The sequence below is a fragment of the Myxocyprinus asiaticus genome, chromosome 1, assembly GCF_019703515.2.
Source record: "Myxocyprinus asiaticus isolate MX2 ecotype Aquarium Trade chromosome 1, UBuf_Myxa_2, whole genome shotgun sequence".
NCBI classification, from domain to species: Eukaryota; Metazoa; Chordata; class Actinopteri; order Cypriniformes; family Catostomidae; genus Myxocyprinus; species Myxocyprinus asiaticus.
The window spans coordinates 3,881,054-3,901,099 of record NC_059344.1 but is presented as its reverse complement, the minus strand read 5'-3'; the positions used below and the strand labels follow the sequence as shown (position 1 = coordinate 3,901,099).

General features: G+C 41.0%; 1 protein-coding gene across 3 annotated transcripts in view; it reads left to right on the top strand.

The window, feature by feature from the left end:
* LOC127441617 (sodium/potassium/calcium exchanger 2-like) overlaps positions 1 to 20,046 on the top strand; it is a 91,358-nt gene that overhangs the window by 46,125 nt on the left and 25,187 nt on the right. For 2 of the 3 annotated variants that reach the window (XM_051699229.1, XM_051699219.1), the window contains 3 exons: positions 3,711 to 3,761; positions 16,602 to 16,682; positions 18,815 to 18,897. In XM_051699229.1, coding sequence (XP_051555189.1) covers positions 3,711 to 3,761; positions 16,602 to 16,682; positions 18,815 to 18,897 — 215 coding nt within the window. The remainder of the gene's footprint in view (positions 1 to 3,710; positions 3,762 to 16,601; positions 16,683 to 18,814; positions 18,898 to 20,046) is intronic. The other variant, XM_051699239.1, reaches the window with a different exon arrangement.

Here is a 20,046-nt window from a genome sequence, read left to right as displayed (position 1 = left end):
GTGTGTGTGTGTGTGTGTGTGTGTTGTGCTGCATTCTGAATAAGTTGAGAACATGATTAAAGGTTGTTTTTCACCTAGCAAAGTTTCAGTGCTTGATAAATGGTAAGACAGTGTTTTTCCCTTTTGCTCTGGTGTGCATATTTACAGTACGTCCTATTATTAGACAATGCCATTTGATTTTTAACCATTTAAAAATCAAAGCACCCCGAAGAGGCTATTTAACCACAGCAGTGTAAATCCACGCACAGGACAATACTTGCATTCGCTGCCATGCGGAAATGTGAACTTGCCCGGGCACAGCGCATACACAGGCAGTAACAGTTTGATTATTTTTGTTTGAATTTAATGTGAGATTTTATCATTTGAAGATGTATGCATTATGCTACTTAGGCACACAGCTCACTGTGCACTTTATTTGCTGCTATTTTGAGTTGTGTTTGAGGAAATACCATCGCAACAAACGTTATATATTCCCGTGTTCCTACTCCCGAAGAAAAAACGATTAACCGTTCGTGAAACCTCGCAGTTAATCGAATGTTAAAAATGGTAACCGTGCACATCCCTAATATTGACTGAAAGCCATTTTATTTATTTTGTAACCAATGCTTTACTCATCTGCCACAATAATGCAAGATATTTCAATCTGAATATCTGATTTATTATTATTTATTAAAGGCCCTACATATTATATTTTAATGATTTGAATTATTGTGGATTGTTTATATTGAATAACCTTTATTTGGGGGCCTTTCTCAAGAAATATATATATATATATGCAATAAAATTGTGACTATTTCTATTACATTTTTTGGCATGTTAAATAATTAATTTGATTTTTTTTTTTTTTTTTTTTATCAATTTACAGCCCAATTTTATTTTTTTTTTATTTATTTATTTTTGACAAATTTGAGTTAAAATGACCTAAATTAATGAATGAAATGACATGAAACATTTTTTTTTTTTTATGAAAATAAAACAAAAAAACGTTTAAAAATGAACACTGCTTTAAAGTGTGAACAGTTTGTAGCTTGGCAACTACATTTTCGAAGTAGCTTTGCTTACACCGCAGTGCACACTTTGAGTGTGATGTGAGCTGAGAGTGAATCAGCAGAAACTGACTGTGACACACACTCACACATGCACAATCAACACTCCCGCATGGATTGATTAATTGAAAGTTAATTTATTGATGTCAAACACATGATTAATGAATGCTGCCTGGTTTTCCACATGTGCACGCAGTTCATCCTTCTCATTTCACACAGACACACTCGCAAATCACACACTACTACAGCTCTCAATAACCTTTCAGCTTATCAGAGACATTTCAGTCATAATGTGCAGTGGTTTGGTCTGTCTGTGTGTGTGTGTGTGTGTGTGTGTGTGTGTTTGTTTGTATTTTTCGACTGTGTTTGACCTCTGAGCGGCAGTTTGTATTGATTATTGTGCTCAACCTCACACCAGACCAACAATTTGTCTATTTGTGGAGCTAGCTGCCCACTCACACACACATTCATAAATACACCAGCATCTGTCATACATTCCTTCCCATTGATTGCTTACGAACATGCACAGACATTCACACATGCCAGTAACCATCTGATAGGTTAGTGTGTGCAACCTTTATTATGTAACACGATCACACATATATGCACACTCACTCTTACACACCCTTTTCTGGCTGAATCAATGTTAAAAGCTGTATGCCGCTGGGATGCAACAGCTGCAGAGGTCATTCTGCAAGGTCTCTGGTTTGATCACTTAACACGGACATGAGATGTGTCTATAACATCTGTGAGGCCCATACAGTATCATATAAGGTCTCATTATATAATGGGGTTCTAAAGTCTGAGACTACAATGAAAATTGGGGATTTAAAATCCCATTTAAACCTGATAATCTTAAGGATGTAGAAAACACGTAAAACATGAGCAGTTATAATGGCATGAATAAGTAAAATTTAAGATCCCGCACTATTTCTATGTCACTTATCGAACGTAAGCAAATGTGTGACATTGGCCACATCAACTCCTTGCTTCCACTGAAGCACACAAGATATCCACTGGAACATTCTCGAATCATGGAATAACATTGATTTGGATTGCGGTACTTGAGGCCAAAATTGAGTACTCAAACTTGTTTGGCAGCTCACTTAGTCAAAGTGAGAGTCATTGTATGTATCTTAGCAGTTTTGAGGTGAAATTAACCCTAGAGGCCCTACAACAACAATGACTTTTATTTACATCAAACAAAAAACAAAAAACAAGTAAAATGTTAGATTATGACTTTTTTCGACTTATATGAAAGAAAATGATCTAAAATCACTTTTACTATAGCGCATGACTTGTAAGGCGATACATTTTAACGTTTTTATTACATAATCAACTACATTTTATATCAAGTGAGAGAGTGTTGCACTTGCGATGCAAAGGACCAGGATACGAGTTGTGAAGAGCACATGTCAAGATGTGAGCGGAAAGTGTCATAGAAGCACCACAAAATGACATGGTTGCATCAGCAATTGTGGTTTTCATCTCAGATTTGCTTATCGGTTAGGTTTAGGTTTAAGGTTTAGGGTAGGGAGGTCGATACTGGAGTTTTAAAACTCGATAGAGCATCAACCTTAAAAACCTCATCTGTTCAGAAGAAAACACTGCGCCTCACAGTGGACCTTTCACCTCGGAACTGCTGTGAAACGTATAATGAACCACATAATGTCTTTTTTTTTAAAACATCGCCAGTGTCACATAACTTCCATGAGGTCAGGCTACATGTTACGCCATAACTTGTGCGCTACTGTATATCGTAATTTAATTAGTTGCTAGCTCCAGGACTACTGTAAGGGCCGAAACATACTCTACGCAAGTACGTGAACGCAGACGCATCTTGCAGTGCACATTCTGAAATGTGTCAGACTGCAGTTCTTAACACAATGCAACTACGCGTTGCATTCTTAATGGTGCTGCAAGGGGTCAATGTTGCATGATTAGTGTGAACTGTTCACATGAACTACTGTCATGGCTGAGCAACAGTTTGAAGAGAATACTGCTGAGCATGTAAGTTAAAGTCAACATTTTAATAGCAACTTACCAGAATAATAACACATCCAGTTTAATGGTGCAGACATTTGAAGGTAACTCTTTTGCCACCTTGATTACTAAGGTTTGTTCCCATCACAGTAACGCAAGAATGCATATTAAGCATGTTCAACCAGACCGCACGATGGCAGTGCAGCGGCTAAGCGCTCGCAACTGCATTTACGTACTTGCGTAGAGTTTGTTTGGCCTGAGTAGTGCTGTTTTGTACTTTTTTCAACTTGAAGACTCCTGGTTACTATCTACTTCTTTTGTATGGAAAGAGCAGCTGGAAATTGGAAATGGAAAGAAGAAAGTCATACGGGTTTGGAATGACATGAGGGATGTGCTTTTCCTTCTCTGTAAAATGGGAAATATACCTGTAAATAATACCTGTATAAAGTGTAAGGCCTATTTGTACTTTTTTTTCCCCCTTTTGTTTTCATTTTTCATTTTTTGTGCACTTATGCTCGTGAGATCGGCTTAGGGAGAGATTTGTTTGGCCTTATAACATCACCATTCAGACCGGCATTCATACGCCTATGTGCTTGTGTTTTTGTGTGTGTGCTGTTGTGCGCTTGTATACATGTTCTAGCGTGCATTGCCTTACCCTTATCTCTGTGTGTGATATTGTAGAGCTGGGGACTTATGGCAAGCTAAAATATTATCAGTCAATGACCGAGGAAGGTAAGAACCTTTCAGTCAAATCTCATCTTTCACCCTTCTGTCTCACCTCTCCACCCATGATGCCAACTGTGTGTGTGTGTCTGTGTGTGTGTGCAACGTGGTCTCATTAGTATTCATAGATATTCACATGCAAAGTGTGGTTCTGGCACCCATACATTTTCATACGTTAGGATAGGCACTGATATGTACAAAGTTAAAGTATTGAAGTTTGAACTATTTCAGAAATGTGCAAATGTTATGAATATGTTGAGGCACGAAGCATATTGAATTCTTGTAATTTACAGGTTGATTTTACTGTGTTTAATATAAATAATAATGATAAATCATATATTTATTAAATATGTTTAACACCATCACATACTAAGTGCAAAAGTGCAAAATTGCACATGATGGCTCCCATCTGGATTTAATTTATACATCATTTTAAATTTTATCTTAAAAGGTCTCTCACAGGCATCTCTCTCCATCATTTACTAATAAATATAAGATCGGCCAGTCTTCAGAGGAAGATGTGTACATTTCTGAAGTTAAAGGGTTTACATTTTAGATGCTGTCAGTTCATTGATATTGTCTATCCAAACGTAATAAAATGTACATTCTTTTCATACCAACAAGATCATAATGGTGTGTGTGCGTTTTTAATTTTATAACATCTCTGCCAGATTTCACTAACATAAGTGCAAATCGTTGTCTCCATCCTTAATTTAGTATCATTTTCAATTTCCATGAGTATTTATGACTTTTTTATTCTCCAGTTTTTATTGTGAGTTTGTTATTGGTTTGTTTAATTAAACCATTTACATTTTGTTTTATTTATTTTTTTTGAAAACATTTTTATTGCATGAGAGTATAGTTGAACTTCTTTGACCTTTGCTAAGCCCTTAAAAAAATTACTTACCAGTCCGACCCTAACACATCTCCGCCATATATCAGACAAGATTTTAAGCTTTTCTAATGTAATATAATATTGTAAAACATTGTTACCAGTTTACTTGTAATAGTAACAGAAGGTACCTGCAGAATCCCTTACCTCGATCTTTAAATAAAAAAAAAAGTTCATGCTTTTTGAATGTTTGAAGTGAGGTGAAGTGGGTTTACAAAATTGTGCGAATGTGTTAGATCAGGTTTGATTTAATTGCCAAGCAACAGTGATATAAATGAAGACAGCCCATTCATATGAAGTTGGCAACATATTGGCTAGCAACTGTATTTATGTAATTACCGGTTGCTGTTTGTGAAATTCCCTGTTAATGCTCTTTTCGTGCATACACCCACAGTTTGAACATATATACCCATGGATCGTGTACTCTCATCCATTCCCAATTGCGTGTTGCACGGAAATTGCACTTAGATTTAGCGTAAATTGGAGAAGGCATAGTGCACAACCTTGCGCCTTTCGCGGGCATGAAATAGGGGCCTTGGAGTAAAATGTTTAGAGTCATAAAAAGCAATAACCAGTATTAAAATTTGTGGAATTGTTGGGTGAATGTACACAAATGCGGCTGTGTTTGCCTATAAGACTGCTGCCGTTTCCCAGGCATTAATCATCACTCTCTGTGACTGCTCAAAAATCCATGGCAGTCAGATAATGTGCCTGGCTGCATTCGCACACATACACATGCACCCAAATAGATGGTAACAAATGTACGTCACAGTACTGAGGCGAGGAAGAGTGACTCATTCTATAACTAGAGTTATGTAATACCAGCAGCACAGAGATAATACAATAATAACAGTCTCTCCCACTCTCTCACTCTCTCTCTCTCGTCTCATTAATGAAATAATGTCAGTTCTTAGACATCTGGTTATGGCTGAATTGCTGAAGTCTCTTTGAAGAACCGGAACATCCAAGGCAACAGAATGACAATTCACTGTGTGTGTGTGAGAGAGACACCTACTGAGAGGATTCTAATTTGAGTTCCTTCCTCCATATTAAACAGACTTTGATGTTGTAATACTATGACTCAGTATAGGGTCAATAGAAATGTATATGAGTAAAAATGTTATTAATTCATTTAAGAGAACCCCGACAATATCCTGCCTAGAGTAGACCAACAATACTCTGCCTCTGTATTGTGAGACCCAACACTATCCTGCCTAGATGAAATAAAATTATCTGTCTCTATTTATAGAAACTCAACAATATCCTGTCTAGAGTAACCAAACAATAATTTGCCTCTATTTTGAGAAAACATTCAACACCTGTCTCTATTAATAGAAACCCAGCTGTACCTTGCCTCTATTTAGAGTAACCCAATACTATCCTGTCTGTTTAGAGTGACCTGACAATGCTCTGTCTGTATTTTGAGAAACCCAACAGTAGCCTGTCTCTATTTAGATTAACCCCAAAATACCCTAACTCTTTTTTACAGAAACACATCCCTATATTGCATCTATTTAGAGAAACCCAAAACTATCCTGTCTAGAGTAACTCAATAACACTCTGCCTCTATTTTGAGAAACCCAACAATACACGGCCTTAATTAACCCAACAATGAAAAGCCTTTGCTTAGATAAACCAACACTATCCTGTTTAGAGTAACTCCACAACACTCTGCCTTTGTTTTGAGAAACCCAACAATACCTTGTCTTGAGTAAACCCGACAATCAGTACATTTACATGTGTAGTTTTAATCGAGCAATAGCAGGGTTTGGCATAGTCAAGCTAATGTCTTCATCTGTCTGTCCAAGCTTACATGGCACAATGCGTAATTAAATATATCAGGGTGCACGTCACCTCTGAACACTTCCAGCAATCACATTTGTTGTCTAATAATGAAAATGTACTTCGTATAGAAAGTACTTATTACCAGAATATCAAACTGTGGTGGTGGTGGCATGGTCGAGTGCTGGCTTGTGAATGGAGAGCGAGATCGGAAGATGAGAACGGTGAGGATCATCACCTGTCAATGATTGTCTCTAACAGCTGTTTGTCATTGCAGTGAGAGTTGGAGATTGTTTTAAGTGCGAGCCTGACCCCAGTGGAGAGAGAGAGACACACACGAAGCAGAGTCCTCTGTGTACACCATGACATGCTGAAAAGCGAATTTGTGTTAAAAAATAAATACCCTTTTGAGTTTAATCTTACCGTCTCCTACTTCCTCCTTGCAGAGAGTTAAAGAATTTGACACAGTGGTGCAGAAACCCGGGATTTAAGGAGGAAGAAAGCCGCCATGGAAGTCTCACTTCTGGAGAGAGTGTTCAAGACCCTTGCCAGCATCCAGCAGTCACAGCATCAGGCCCTCCTTGAGCTGCACGCAGAGCAGGAGCAGTGGTTCATCGCACTCCTCCAGGCCCAAGTGGCGGACCGGCAGGTGCTCCGGAGCTTGCTACCCCAGGAGGGGGCTGCTGCTGCAACCACGGACCCCACAACCACCCCGCCCCAGGTGCTGCTCTTCAAGATGTGTCCCCAAGACGATCCGGAGGCCTTACTGGAGCTCTATGAGTGAATGATGTAGGCATGTGGTTGGTCAAACACCCAGTGGGCGGTCCGCTTGATTCCACTACTGTCCGGGGGGCCAAACTCGTGGCGCAGCAGTTGCCAGTGGAGAACCTTCTGGTGTATGCAAACTTAAGGAAAGCCATCCTGCAACGGATTGGCCAGACCCCAGAGCAACAGCGCCAATGCTTCTACACTCTGACCCTTGGTTGCCCTGCAGCTCCGGGACACCTGCCAGAGGTGGTTGCTGGCTGAGCAACGCAACGTCAGGACTGTGATCGATCTGGTGGTACTGGAGCAGTTTATTTCTCGACTTCCGAGAAGGACGGTGGAGTGGGTCCAGTGCCATCGCCCAGCGTCGCACCATATGGCCATCCAGCTGGCAGAAGACCATATGGCGGCGTATTCGGGAGCCGGTGAGCCCTGGGATCCTTTCTCTCTCTCTCTCTCCTGTCTCCCCTCCATTGATTCCCTCCCCTTCCTCCCGTCCTGTTCCTCCTCCCCAGAAACGGGGAGTTCCCCCTCCCAAACCAGCTCCCCAGCTTTGAGGACTGCATAACCCAGCAGTTTCCCCTATTCCTCTCCGCTCTCACTCTCAGGTTGTTGAATCCGCCGCCGTGGGTGGGAAGTCTGTGCCTGTTTGATGGAGCTGTGGGGAGGCCAGGCATTTCCAGGACCAGTGCCCGGTGATGGAGGTGGGAACATTGGTCCGGGTCCCCAATGCACTGCAGGCCGCCCCCAATCAAGCTAGAATGTACTGCATACCTGTGATTATTAAGGGGGGTACATATCAAGCCTTGGTGGATTCAGGTTGTAATCAAACCTCCATTCACCAAAGCTTGATTCAGTCTGAGGCTTTGGATAAAAGCCAGTGGGTGAAGGTGTGCATGTATATCCACAGTTCCCTATCTGTCACTTAATCAACATTGTGTCGATGTAGTGACACTAGGGGTCACTCTTGGGAGCCCCAAACACCTCTGCTTTTTGAAAAAAGGCAATGGGAATTGGCGAGTGGAATTTGCATGTCACTCCCCCAGAAATACGGGTATAAAAGGAGCTGGTATGCAACCACTCATTCAGATTTTCTCTTCAGAGCCGAGCGGTTGTGTTCAGTGAGCTGAATTACTCTGCCGATCCATTCACCTCGAAAAGCTGTTGGATTTACAGCGCATTACAGCGGCCTCTCCCCCTCTTGCATTGGTGAAGTGTAGAGAACACCCCTGGGCGCTTCAGCAGCTAAAAGAGTATACTCTTCCTACTAAAAGAGTATATTTTCCCTTCTTAAAAGAGGCATTAACAGAGAGCGTCTTTTTAAAGATGCCTCTCTGTTTGTGTGTATTTCCTGGTTGCGGTCATTACCTCTCCGCTTCCGATGGCCACGATCGCAGTCTTATGTGCTTGGGCACTGACAGTGTTCGTGGACGGGTCAGGTTCTCACTGCAAGAGCGTGACCATGGCAACATTGCAGTCGCGGTTTTTCCTTTGTTAGATGGAAAGACCACCCCAGCGGCTCTCACATTACTCTCACGTGATCCTACTGGCCCACCCAGACATGGTTCTCAGACCTCACACTACTCACAACAGCCCCCCCAGCCCACCCCCCCCCGGCAATTCCGGGGCACCATTTGGCACACTTGACCAGACCTCTGGAATCTCCACGTCTGGCCCTTGGACAGGATGCGGAAGACCTAAGTGGCACGATCATTCAGGCTAGGGCTCCCTCTACGAGGCGCCTGTATGCCTTGAAGTGGCATCTGTTCACTAAATGGTGTTCTTCCCAACGCGAAGACCCCCAGAGATGTGCAGTCGGATCGGTGCTTTCCTTCCTGCAGGAGAGGCTGGAGGGGCAGCTGTCCCCCTCCACCTTGAAGGTGTATGTAGCTGCCATTTCGGCGCATCACGAGGCAGTGGATGGTTTGTATTTGGGGGAGCACGACTTGATCATCAGGTTCCCGAGAGGCGCTAGGAGGTTGAATCCTTCCAGACCATGCCTCATGCCCTCGTGGGACCTCTCTGTAGTCCTTCGGGGTCTATGGGGTGCTCCCTTTGAGCCCCTGGAGTCAGTTGAGCTTAAGGCACTCTCTTTGAAGACTGCCCTTCTGACTGCACTCACTTCCATCAAGAGGGTAGGGGACCTGCAGGCATTCTCTGTCAGCGAATCGTGCCTGGAGTTCGGTCCAGGTTACTCTCACATGATCCTGAGACCCCGACCTTGCTATGTGCCTAAGGTTCCCATGACCCTGTTTAGGGATCAGGTGGTGAACCTGCAAGTGCTGCCCCAAGAGGAGGCAGACCCAGCTTTGGCGTTGCTGTGTCCGTTGCATGCTTTATGCATTTATTTGGATCACATGCAGAGCTTTAGAAGCTCCGAGCAGCTCTTTGTCTGTTTTGGTGGACAGCGGAAAGGAAGCGCTGTCACCAAACAGAGGATCGCCCACTGAGTCGTTGACGCCATCGTGATGGCATATCACGCCCAGGACGTGCCGCCCCCCGTGGGGTTATGAGCCCACTCTACTAGGAGTGTAGCGGCCTCCTGGGCCCTGACCAGTGGCGCCTCTTTGGCAGACATCTGCAGAGCAGTGGGCTGGGCAACACCCAACACCTTTGCGAGGTTCTATAATCTCCGTGTTGAGCCGGTTTCGTCCCATGTGTTGTCAGGTCCGAACAGGTAAGTTCAGGGACAGTTCGCCGGGTGTACCGCTTGCGCATAGCTCCTTTCCCCTCCCATGAGGTTAAGACGTGCGCTTTTGACTCCCAGTCGTGTTCACAAGATGTGATCCCTGGATGGCTTTCCTCCTTAGCCCTGTGGCAGATGAGTTTGTGGAGAAACTCGCTGCCAGCCCAGTACGTGTGCTAATTAGGCCCTGTACTGAGATAGGTGCTGCACATGTGGTGGTTCCCCATAGGTGACCCCATGTGATGTATGCCCCCAGTCACCATGTTTGTAGAAACTCCTCCCCCCTCGGGTAGGACCTACCATGGGACTTCTCCACATGACATACTTCCGACAAGACTCGGTAAGACCATGTGACGTATTTCCACTCAAAATACCCCCCCTTTCTCTGGGCGGGGTGTGGTCTCTGCAGTGTCTTCCCCTTGGGAGTGACACTCCCCCCTGACATAGACATTTATGGCCCCCAGTCGGTTAACAACTTCCACTCTTTTTGGGGAGAAAAAAGAGGAAAAGAGGCCACGGTTGGGCTAGCCTGTCCCTATTTGTTGGACAGTCACCTTGTTCCCAAAGGACCGTTCGACGCTCATAAGAGCGTTGGGGGAGGTTACGTGATGGCCTTGTGCGCTGGCTACGAGGCACACAGCGGTCTGCCCATCTCGCACCACCAGTCCACGTAACACAGTTCAGCTAGTTGTGGCATTTTGTATAGGGACCCCTAGTGTCACTACGTTGACACAACGTCGAGTGAGTGACAGATAGGGAATGTCCTGGTTACTTTCGTAACCTCTGTTCCCTGATGGAGGGAATGAGATGTTGTGTCCCTCTTGCCACAACACTGAACTACCTGCTGAAATGGCTGGGACCTTGTCTCGGCTCCTCAGCACAAAACCTGAATGAGTGGTTACATACCAGCTCATTTTATACCCGCATGCAAATTCCACTCGCCAATTCCCATTGGCCTTTTTTCAAAAAGCAGAGGTGTTTGGGGCTCCCAAGAGTGACCCCTAGTGTCACTACATCAACACAACGTCTTGTTTCATCCATCAGGGAATAGAGGTTATGAAAGTAACCAGGACGTTATCCTGAAGAGATGTCAATATTCAATTTCAGTGACAAAAACATAGTGTTGAGGCTGCGGTTAATTCCCGCCTCACCCATCCTCTTGGGAATGAATTGGCCAGCATTTCTTGGCCAGTTCTCCCCATTTGAATTATCGCATGCTCATGGGAGGAGGGACTTTTGAACAGCAAAAACTAAATTCAATATGTTCTTGACCTGAGAGCAAATCTCCACACACTGGGGCAATTAGCACTGGAGAATTTTCTCCAGGCTCAAGAACGTCAAAGCCAGTTGTATAATAGGGTTACTTGGCTATGGAAATTTACACCAGGAGATGAAGTCCTTGTATTGATCCCCACATTGAGCTCTAAATTACTCGCCAAGTGGCGAGGACCCTTTGAGGTCACACGGTGAGTTTGGGAAATCAATTATGAGGTGAAACGAACGGATAGAGATGGAGCACATCAGATTTACCACCTCAACCTCCTAAAACTGTGGAGAGAGGCGGTCCCCGTGACTTTGGCGATGGTGGTTCCGGAGAGGGAGGAGCTCGGACCGGAGGTTAACTTAAAAGCCACCTATAGTCACCCCGGTCACCTGTGGAGATCAACTCTGACCAACACAGAGGTTGCCAGGTTGCAAGGAGAATTCTCAGACGTGTTCTCACCTCTTCCCAGTCGTACGAATTTCATAGAGCATCTTATCAAAACAACCCCTGGGGTAGTGGTACGTAGTTGTCCCTACCGATTACCCGAACACAAAAAAAAAAGTTGTTCGGGAAGAATTAAAGGCCATGCTAGATATGGGGGTAATAGAGTAATCCCACAGTGACTGCCCGGTGGTGCTGATTCTGAAGAGCGACGGTTAGGTCCGTTTCTGTGTGGATTATAAAAAAAAGTCAATGCGGCTTCTAAATTTAATGCATACCCAATGCCTCGGATTGATGAACTGCTTGATCAGTTAGGCGTGGCTCACTTTTATTCGACACTGGATTTGACAAAGGGATATTGGCAGATCCCCTTAACTCCCGTCTCCCATGAAATAATTTGTGAAAATTTTACAGATTTATCGTGAAACGGCTTGAGGTTAAACACAATAACCACAGACGAGGACTATAGGGCTATTTTTCTCTTAGAAATACAATATGTACTGTGCATTATCAATGGGTGCATTAAAAAGATGGAAAATGTTGCTTTCAGAGGACATATACGGAGTTAGGGTGAAAATAAAGTGCATTTCAAACTGTTCTGAGACCAGTGCAGACAGACAGCACACTGGAGGTTAAATCATTCACTAAATAGGGAGAATGGCAGCAAGGAAGCATCCTATAGCTTTCCTATGCAGCTAAGTGCATACATTCAAAACTTCCATTCAAAAGTTCAGTTTGTGGCTGCAGATGATGTTTGCACCACTCAACATGGTTGGTCGACATGGGACAATGGTAATCAGTACGTAGATTCAGAATGTATAATGGTAAATTTTATTTTACCATGGTTGGCAGTGATTGGCCGATACTGGCCATTACTTTGAATCAGAATTAATTATGCTAATTTCTGAGTCACGTGACGCCATGCGAGGATCGGACTTGTGAACGGAATCAGTGTATTACTCCCTACTAATTCAGAGTCTGGGGGACGGAGCTTCAACTTCTCTCAAGAGATTATGGGAGAAAGATTTAAACTTGGTATTGGAAGAGGGAGTGTGGGCTAGGATTCTAAAAAATTTCAAGTCTACATCTAGAGATGCAAGGGTGTGCCTTATGCAATTTAAGATTTTACATCGATTCTATTGGACCCGCTCTAGATTGTATAGGCTTGGTCTTAAAGACACACCCACCTGCTGGTGATGCCAATCAGAAGATGGGGACACCTCCCATGTTTTTTGGTGGTGTGTTAAGATCCTAGAAATTTGGTTGAGGGTTCAGAGTTTTATGTGTGACGTATTGGGCACTCAAATGTAATTTTGCCCCAGACTCTGTATTTTAGGCGATGGGGCGGTCATTAATATAGGGGATAAATACATAAAAAATTGGGTGCTAGCCAGTGTTATGGTTGGTAGACAGGTCATTCTTAGGGGATGGAAGTCGGCTGGAGCGCCCTCATTTCAAGAGTGGTACACAGAGATGGGCAGGGTAGCGGCATTTGAAGAAATGTCATATAGAAGGCTAGGCAACCTGGAGTTATTTAATAAAAAATGGGGCAGCTAATTAGCCTTTTTAGAAGGCTCTTAGGGAGGGGCATCGGAGAGAGATTTATAGTTTTAAATGTGTGTGATTATTATATATATATATATATATATATATATATATATATATATATATATATATATATATATATATATATTATTTTTTTTATTTTTTGTTTTTTTTTGTTTTTTGTGTGTGTATACACAGGCTTTGACCACAGGGATATTTGTTGAGGGTCAGGGTGGAGTTTGGGATTGGGAGGGGGAAAGGGAAATAATGGGGTTCAAAGAGGATAATGGTTGACTCTGTGCATGTATATTTTGCTTTATGTGTTATGTTTGAGAATCAACCAATAAAAATGTTAATCTGAAAAAATTATGCTCATTTTTGATTGGTAAAATGCTTCAGAGCTGGCTATCACTTGTTTGTTTGACAGTGCAAAGAGAGAACATTGAGATTTTGTTGCCTAAGTTAGAAAAAAAAAAACCATTGTAACATGGCAGTAAAATCAAGTCAAACAATTTTTATTTGTATAGTTTTTGTGCTTTTCCCAATACACATTGTTCCAAAGCAGCTTTACAGAAAATCAGCTGTGATGTCTTTAACGTCTCAAAAACATGAATAACCAACACTCATGTAACAAACAATTTGATAAAAAAAAAAAAAGACTTTCTATAGCTTGGTATTATTTAAAATTTCACAACTTACTCCTGCTGTCCCTATATGAAGAAACTATTTGCTCTTCAAAAAAAAAAAAAAAAAAAAAAAAAAAAATTGCATGTTTATATTAGGGGCTACTAGTTACAAATCAAAAAGTGAAATGGACAGATTAACATAATGCCGACAGGGTATAAGAACATTAAAACATTGCTCTTTACACTGGAAAGAGTCAAGTATGACACGTTCATGAGACCGATAGTCAGAATACAATGACACTAGCTTGTAAGGTAGTGGACACTGAAGAATCAACCTTCCTTTGCCATGAGAATCTGGGAAGAGAGGAAAGAGACATCCAAGATGTAAAACCTGGCAAAGGTGTTAGGGAAACCCAGCCTGCAGCCATACAGATGTTCTCCAAGGACACGCCCTTAGCCCAAGCCCAGGAGGAGGCAATGCTCCTGATAGAGAGCCTTAACACCCATTGGACATTGCCTGACTTGCGAATCACCCACTGAGAAAGTCTGTCCTTTGGCAGCTGACCAAACATTTTGAACGGCCTCCAAAGCATATAAAGTGCTGACCTGTCAGCCTGAATTGACTTGTACGGTAAACATGCATGCATAGTGCCCTCGTGTGCCTACCTCGTGCAGCCCGTTGGGAGCCACAGAAGGAGTATAGTGGGAGGAGAAAGGAGCGACTTCAGCTTTCAGAACGAAAGTGAGCCGAGAGCAAAGAAAACAGCACTCGTGTCCAGAGGGATAAAGTATATCACACATTTTTAAATGTGCTTGTGGAAATATTTGCTAAATATCATCTTTATAAAGACATTTTTAAGCAAAAAGCTCATTTTGTGTCTTTTCACTGAAACACACATAGAACAACACAATGCACTAGATAAAACATGGACGTGTTACACGTGTGTTCCAGTGTAAAGACATGCTGTTTGTCAGAGCACAAGCAGCGTGGTAGAAATAATCCACCTACTGTTAAGGTGTGCAGTTTTAACAACGAAGTGAATCAGGTTTCCAGAGCTAAGAGATGAATTCAGAACCCTGTCAAAAGTAACCGACTTGAAAGGGAACCCAGCAATACCCTGTCTAGAGTAAACCTAACTTGTTGTTACTCAACAATGACATACCTGTTTGGAGAAACCAAACAATATCCTATTTAGAGTTAATTCAACTTTTGAGAAACCCAACAATACCCCGCCTAGAGTAATTCAGCAAACCCTGCCAAGAGTAACCCAACAATGCCATGCCTCTGCTTAGAGAAACCCAACAATATCTCGTCTAGAGTAACCCAGCAGTACTCTGCCAAGAGTAACCCAATGATGCCATGCCTCTTTTTAGAGAAACTCTGACCATTTTTTGTCTAGAGTAATCCAACAATGCCAGGGTTCTTTTCAGGATAACCCAACAATACATTGCCTCAATTTAGAGAAACCCAACAATATTCTGCCTCGTTTTTCAGTAACTCAACAGTGTGCCCCTTAGAGTTACCCAGCAATATAGATTGTAGCAGTACAACGGTAATGCCTAGGCTATAATTATCAGATTATAGAGTTTAGATTAAAACCATGTTTAAAACAAAAGTTTCTAGATTGCTGGCAATTATGTAGTTTTCAGCATAACTTGACCTCAGAGATACTGCTTACATTACAAACTAGGATTTCTTTACCACATACCCAGAAGACATACAAACCAACATTGTCAAACCAACCTTGACCTTATCCAAAGCTGCTTTATGCCCCAAACCCATTCTGGCATGTTATATGATGTGTAGGTCATGTTAAATATATGTGCATGTCAATTGGGGTCACTGTGCTGACTTAAGTACATTTAACCAGCCACACTTATGTTCATAATTTGGAGCTTAAATACAAGCTCAAGCACATGCATTCTCTCTCACACATACAAACAGACAGATACAAAAACTAAATGCAGTGAGACGTCATTATCTGCTCTGCTGCTACTGTCTGTGTTTTTATTCCGACATTGATGGATCCCAACAAGGTTGTGCAACTATATCGATAATTGCTTCAATGGTCTGGTACTGTTCTAGCCATCCTGAGTTATAGAGTTCCCCTCTAATCTCCTGAACTAGCTGCAGGCAACTACGCTAATGTGCAGATGGTTTTAAGGTCACATCAAAGGTTACATGGTATTTTGTGTATTGAGTGTTCGGAAAACCTATTTGAAATTATTTTTGCAATTCTGTTTGGCCGGTAGTGGTGTAGAAATTATACATTTCACCTTTAAGTAATAAGGTATGTGAGACTGTGCTATATTGTGAATGTAGTCATGGCTAAATGGTGTTTAGGCATGATGCAATATATTCACAATATAGCATGGTGCCCTATTGCTTTTATATTACAGTTACTTAAAAATAAAAACATTAAGCAGTGTATTGACCAAATACCATCCAGAACAGGAACTATCAATATTATAAGATGTTTATGAAACATATTTTTGTGATTGGAATGTTTTCAGTAATTAGTAAATGTACTTCCACACAAATTTCAAGCAGTGTTGTTGTGGTTATAGAACTTTTAGTAATGCATTAATCAGTGCCCTCAATGGAAAACAGTGCTGACTCCCAGTAGGTCCTTTCAAACATAAACTAACTACCATGTTTCCAACCAAGGCTTTCAAATGAAAAAATAAATACTTTATTTTACTGTAATAGACTCTCAAAATGGCAAAATATAGATGAGTGTGACAAACATTCTGTAGACAGTTACAGCTGAAATATACAGGCAGTTTTCAATGAGTGTATGAAATTTCTTCCAAACCAAGGCATCACTCCTTTTGGCTTGTTTTTCAGGAAAGTTCCGTGAGAAGGCCTCAATCCTACACAAAATTGCCAAAAAGAAATGCCAAGTGGAGGATTCAAATGGAGTTGCTGGTAAGTGTTGGAAAACTTGTTTTACCGGGTAAGCTAAAATAGGCGTACACCTAAAACTTGGCAACATTGAATTTAACAGGTTGTTAACAGGTTTCAAGTCAGTAACATTATTTAATCTGACTGAAAAGGCTTGACTACATTTGGTTTAAGGTTAGGCCAGAGTTTAAGGTTAGGCTGGTTAGCATGAGCAGTTAGCCCCAGATGAAAGAGACCGTAACTGCACCATGAAATGTAATTTGCAAGTGGCATATATTTCATTATAGTTCAAAAATTTTGTTGTTAATGTTGTTGATGTCACAGTTCAGGATAGTCGCTAGTGAAAGGCTTAATGCTGTACAAATTGTTGTGCTGTGATCAGCCGGTCAGGACGCAATTTTTCTGCACCTTTGGAGTCATTAGTCACATGACATTTACAGCTCAAGTGACTGGCTCAAAAATTGTGTTCGGAACTGAGTGCCCATGAGATGGCAGTGTGCAGGTCAAGTAATTCCAGGACTGAAAGCGCTAGGCAAGAAACTGCTATTGATATAATAACCGATAGCTACCTCCAGGTTTATTAGAGCTCCCTGTCATACACCATGGTATTGGCATGGTACCCTAAGGTATTTCAGAGAATACCATAGTATAACCACCCTTACAAAAACTTGAGAGTTCACTGCAAATTTGCCGCAAACTTGCGGCAAATTTGCCACAGATCATTTTCACGTGCAAATGAGCTTTGCGGCAAACTTAGTTTGCTAGAGGTTTACCACTACTGGTGAAGAGATGCAAACTTCTGTCAAACATTTGCGGCAAAACACAAGCTCATTTGCATGTGAAAATAACAAGCGGCAAATTTGCGGCATGTTTAGATTTTTTGTAAGGGCACTGGAACAAAACAAAACAAAAAAACACTACCATGATAATCTTTGGGGTAGTGGAGCAATATTGGGCATAATGTGTTGTGAAAAGCGCTATACAAATAAATATGTCTTGAATTGACTTAATGATAAAAAGAGAAAGATGGAGAGATGTAAGCATTCAAAAGGGTTAAAGATGCTTTGAAAATAGATTGTGATTGTGCGGACAGAGATTACATAAAAGAAAACTGCACTCAACAGCCCTGCTTTTGATGCTAATATGCTAATATTGAGCTGTTAGCATAATTTCCCACTTGAAATGAAAGTCCACTGTCTTTAACACACTGAGAAAAAGAGACGGAAATCATATTACGTGATGAAGTCATTTTTTTTTTTTTTTTTACTGTGGAACAATTTTGAAGAATGTTCTTCTCTTTCCATACAACAACAGATTATAGCGACCACAATTGTCAAGCTTCAAAATTGAAAAAAAATATAAAGAAAAATAAAAACATAAAAGCACCATAAAAATAGCCAAAATGATTTGCACACTCTTTTTTTTCTAATCTTCTAAAATCATAGGATAGCTTTGTGTGAGGAACAGGCTGAAATGTTCTAATTTTTTCTCTGAAAATCTGGCCCTCAGCTGTAGCTTGAGAAGAGCTCTCAAATAAAATTTGGCACCTATTGACAGATGTGGTGACTACAAATGTTCATTGTATTGAACTGAATTGAACTTTCACAGAATTTTATTTTTGGGTGAACTTTAAGGATATTTTGATTGGCCCTTTGTTTAAAAAAAAAAAAAAAAAAAAAAAAAACGAATTAAAAACACATGCGGGCCTGGGTAGCTCAGCAAGTAAATGTTCGAATCCAGTGTGTGCTGAGTGACTCCAGTCAGGCTTCCTAAGCAACCAATTGGCCCGGTTGCTAGGGTGGGTAGAGTCACGTTGGGCTAACCTCCTCGTGGTTGCTATAATGTGGTTCTCTCTCTCGGTGGGACGCGTGGTGAGTTGTGCGTGGATGCCGTGGAGAATAGCGTGAAGCCTCCACATGCGCTATGTCTCCGCGGTAAAGCGCTCAACAAGCCACATGATAAGTTGCGGAGATTGACGGTCTCAGACATGGAGGCAACTGAGATTCGTCCTCCGCCACCCAGATTGAGGCGAGTCACTACGCCACCACGAGAACTTAGAGCGCATTGGGAATTGGGCATTCCAAATTGGTGAGAAAAGGGGAGAAAAATAAAGAAAGAATTAAAAACACATTGCACTTCTTTTTGTGTGGGTGTAGATAAAAATCTGCCAAACAGCTCATGTGTGGATGTGGACATGACCCCACCCATGAACGGCACCGCTGGACAAGATGGTGATACAGTGAGTCATTGATACCAAAAATACACACACAAAAACAGTTGGACGTAGAAGGAAAATTTGAATCATTAAATTATTAATGATTATAAAGAAAAACAAAACCGGTAAGATAATGTTCAGTAGGAACACACAGTTCTCCTCTGAACGTAATAATGCATTACTGTCAATCACTTTTCCTGATGTGAATGTAAGGGTCTGCAGTTTCTTGTGTCTATATTTGGAATATATATTATATTATATATTAGGGCTGGGATTAGGGCATTTGCTGCTTGCCAGGTACAAACCCAGGCACCTTTGTACAAGTTTAATGTACATATTTATATAATTAAATAAATTATGACTAACCAATTTCTTGCAAGTTCTTTGAGACAAAGAATAAAGTAAATGATTTTTTTAATGTTGTAATGTATCATGTTCAATAATTTAATCATGATTAACTGCTATTAATCACAGAAAACTGTGCAATTAATTAGTTACATTTTTTAATTAATTCACAGGCCTAATATATACAGTATATATAAAATCGAATTGTTCTGCAAAGAAAAAGAATAATAATTTTAGGATTGTAATAATGTTGAGTGGTGTGACCATTAAGTAAAAGGTATGAAATGTTGGTATTGCATGTTGTTTACAGTGTCTTTGATTGACGTTTGTCAAATATTAATACGATTTTAAAACAAAATAGTTTCAGTGCTTAATTTTTAAGCAATAATAATTTAAATGAATATTCCAAACTACTTATGCCAACATTTCTTTTTTCAAGAATTTCAGCTATTTATTATTTATTTCATTATTCCTTCATTATTTTCTCCTGACAGTTATGCCACTTGTCTTAGACATTTTTTTTTATTTTTTTTTTTATTTTAAGCCCAAGAAAAAAAACTAATTATTAAATTGGCTTTAAACTCAGAAATTGAAAACATATACATCATAGTAGAGGTTAAGTAATTATTTAAGTAATAGCTTTGTGTGAATTGCATTTTTAATGTATTTTTGAATACCTTAATGAGTGTCAAGTCATGGATCCATGCACAGTTGAAGCCATGATAACATTATAATAATAATTATATAATAAGTTCATTTTTAAACAAATGATTTTCTGTTGAAAATGAAGTAGCAAACTGGTCATTTACCCATTTTACTGTCAGTCCA